Source organism: Boleophthalmus pectinirostris, unplaced genomic scaffold, assembly GCF_026225935.1.
Source record: "Boleophthalmus pectinirostris isolate CB_2022bp ecotype Guang Dong unplaced genomic scaffold, ASM2622593v1 HiC_scaffold_12, whole genome shotgun sequence".
NCBI classification, from domain to species: Eukaryota; Metazoa; Chordata; class Actinopteri; order Gobiiformes; family Gobiidae; genus Boleophthalmus; species Boleophthalmus pectinirostris.
Genome location: NW_026571018.1, coordinates 33,783,986 through 33,786,726, shown reverse-complemented (window position 1 = coordinate 33,786,726; position 2,741 = coordinate 33,783,986). Strand labels below are relative to the sequence as shown.

Genomic DNA, 2,741 nt, shown 5'->3' with positions numbered 1-2,741 from the left:
AACCAGTAGTGTAGCGTTCGTGTAGGGGCATTTAGTGTATGAGCGAGTAGTGAATGAGCATGTAATGTATGAGTGTGTAGCGTACGAGCAAGTAGTGTTCGAGCGTGTAGTGTACTAGTGTGCAACGTAGGAGTGTGCAGTGTACGAGCGAATAGTGAACCAGTATGTAGTGTACGAGCGTGTACTGTAGAAGTGTGTAATGTACGAGTGTCTAGTGAACCAATATGTAGTGTATGACCGTGTAGTGTAGAAGTGTGTAGTGTATGAGTGTGCAGTGTAAAAGCCTGTAGTGTATGAGTGTGTAGTGTAGGAATGTGTAGTGTACGAGTGAGTAGTGTTGGAGCGTGTAATGTACAAGCGTGTAGTGAATAAGTATGTAATATATGAGTGTGTAGTGTGCAAGCGTGTAGTGTACGAGCGAGTAGTGTACGAACGTGTAGTGTACGAACGTGTAGTGTACCATCATGTAATATATAAGCATGTAATTTATGAGTGTGTAGTGTATGAGCCTGTAGTGTATCAGCATATAGTGTATGGGCGTATAATGTATGAGCGAGTAGTCTACGAGCGAGTAGTCTACGAGCGAGTAGTGTACGAGCGTGTAGTGTACGAGCGAGTAGTGTACGAGCGTGTAGTCTACGAGCCAGTAGTGTACGAGCCAGTAGTGTACGAGCCAGTAGTGTACGAGCGAGTAGTGTACGAGCGAGTAGTGTACGTAGTACGAGCCAGTAGTGTACGAGCGAGTAGTGTACGAGCCCAGTAGTAGTGTACGAGTGTACGAGCAGTAGTGTACGAGCCAGTAGTGTACGAGCGTGTAGTGTACGAGCCAGTAGTGTACGAGCGTGTAGTGTACGAGCGAGTAGTGTACGAGCGTAGTGTACGAGCGTAGTGTACGTGTAGTACGAGCCAGTGTAGTGTACGAGCGTGTAGTGTACGAGCCAGTAGTGTACGAGCGTGTAGTCTACGAGCCAGTAGTGTAGAGTGTACGAGTGTAGTGTACGAGCGTGTAGTGTACGAGCGAGTAGTCTACGAGCCAGTAGTGTACGAGCCAGTAGTGTACGAGCGTGTAGTGTACGAGCGTGTAGTGTACGAGCGAGTAGTGTACGTAGCGAGTAGTGTACGAGCCAGTAGTGTACGAGCGTGTAGTGTACGAGCGTGTAGTGTAGTGTACGAGCGTGTAGTGTACGAGCGTAGTAGTGTACGAGCCAGTAGTGTACGAGCGTGTAGTGTACGAGCGTGTAGTGTACGAGCCAGTAGTGTACGAGCGTGTAGTGTACGAGCGTGTAGTGTACGAGCCAGTAGTGTACGAGCGTGTAGTGTACGAGCGTGTAGTGTACGAGCGTGTAGTGTACGAGCGAGTAGTGTACGAGCGTGTAGTGTACGAGCGTGTAGTGTACGAGCGTGTAGTGTACGAGCGAGCGTGTAGTGTACGAGCGTAGTACGAGTGTAGTGTACGAGCGTGTAGTGTACGAGCGTGTAGTGTACGAGTGTGTACGAGCTGTAGTGTACGAGCGTGTAGTGTACGAGCGTGTAGTGTGTACGAGCGTGTAGTACGAGCCAGTAGTGTACGAGCGTGTAGTGTACGAGCGTGTAGTGTACGAGCGTGTAGTGTACGAGCGTGTAGTGTACGAGCGTGTAGTGTACGAGCGTGTAGTGTACGAGCGTGTAGTGTACGAGCGAGTAGTGTACGAGCCAGTAGTGTACGAGCGTGTAGTGTACGAGCCAGTAGTGTACGAGCGTGTAGTGTACGAGCGTGTAGTGTACGAGCGAGTACGAGTGTACGAGCGAGTGTGTACGAGCGAGTAGTGTACGAGCGAGTAGTGTACGAGCGAGTAGTGTACGAGCGAGTAGTGTACGAGCGAGTAGTGTACGAGCGAGTAGTGTACGAGCGAGTAGTGTACGAGCGAGTAGTGAATGAGCTCATACACTCTGTTTGAAGCTGTGAGCAGTCAGCCCAAGACCATAAAGTTTGTCTGAACGAGACATTTGTGTACCCCAACCTTACGACCGCCTCTGTGTACACCGGCTGTGAGCGTAACCTGAGTGGAGTTTGGGGCTGATTTTAAAACATGCCATAGTGTGCAGTGTCTTTTTCACCGACTGAACTAAATGTTACACAGCCACTCCACACTTCAGAAATAATAATCACAACTACATTCATGATTAGACCTGTTACATTTGGCAGTAAGTCAAAGTGGACTGAAAGAGCAGAAAGAACCAAACCATGGCATTTTCACTGAGTGTTTGAGTGACACGCTAAAAGAGGCTATTTACACAGTTTCAATATAGTTTGCATTCGCTTACAGTATAAATATTATTATTGAAAGTTTCATTTAGTCTTTTCTGTAGAAAGGCCATTTTATTTACAAAGAGAATAGAATATGTACCAATCCAAAGGCTAGTATTTGCAGTATCATATATGTACATACATAATTATGATTACTTTAATGGCGCAATATGTGGCTTTTCTGGTGTGGGGTCCGTCGTCTTTTTGTCTCCGTGGGCGATGTTGCTTTCCAGGGAACTTTCCACAGTATGGCGTTAAACTTCATTAAATTACAAGTGTTTTCAGTGTTCAAAATGACCCTGAAAAGCAATAACACCACGAAGACGAGCTGGCGAAGAACCCCGCACCGGTAAAGTTACATAGTGTATCTTTAAGCACAGCACGTCCTTCAAAAACCAAAAAAAAAAAAAGTGCCTATGCTGTTAATAACTATATCTGTAATAAAACGTATGAT

The 2,741-nt window shown here is 46.6% G+C and overlaps 1 protein-coding gene across 1 annotated transcript; it reads left to right on the top strand.

The window, feature by feature from the left end:
- Window positions 1–544: 544 nt before the first annotated feature.
- Window positions 545–1,806, top strand: LOC129407405 (uncharacterized). Its single transcript, XM_055148271.1, has 3 exons — window positions 545–733; window positions 1,182–1,427; window positions 1,552–1,806. The coding sequence occupies exons 1-3, from the start codon at window positions 545–547 to the stop codon at window positions 1,804–1,806; spliced, it is 690 nt and encodes a 229-aa protein (XP_055004246.1).
- Window positions 1,807–2,741: the final 935 nt, after the last annotated feature.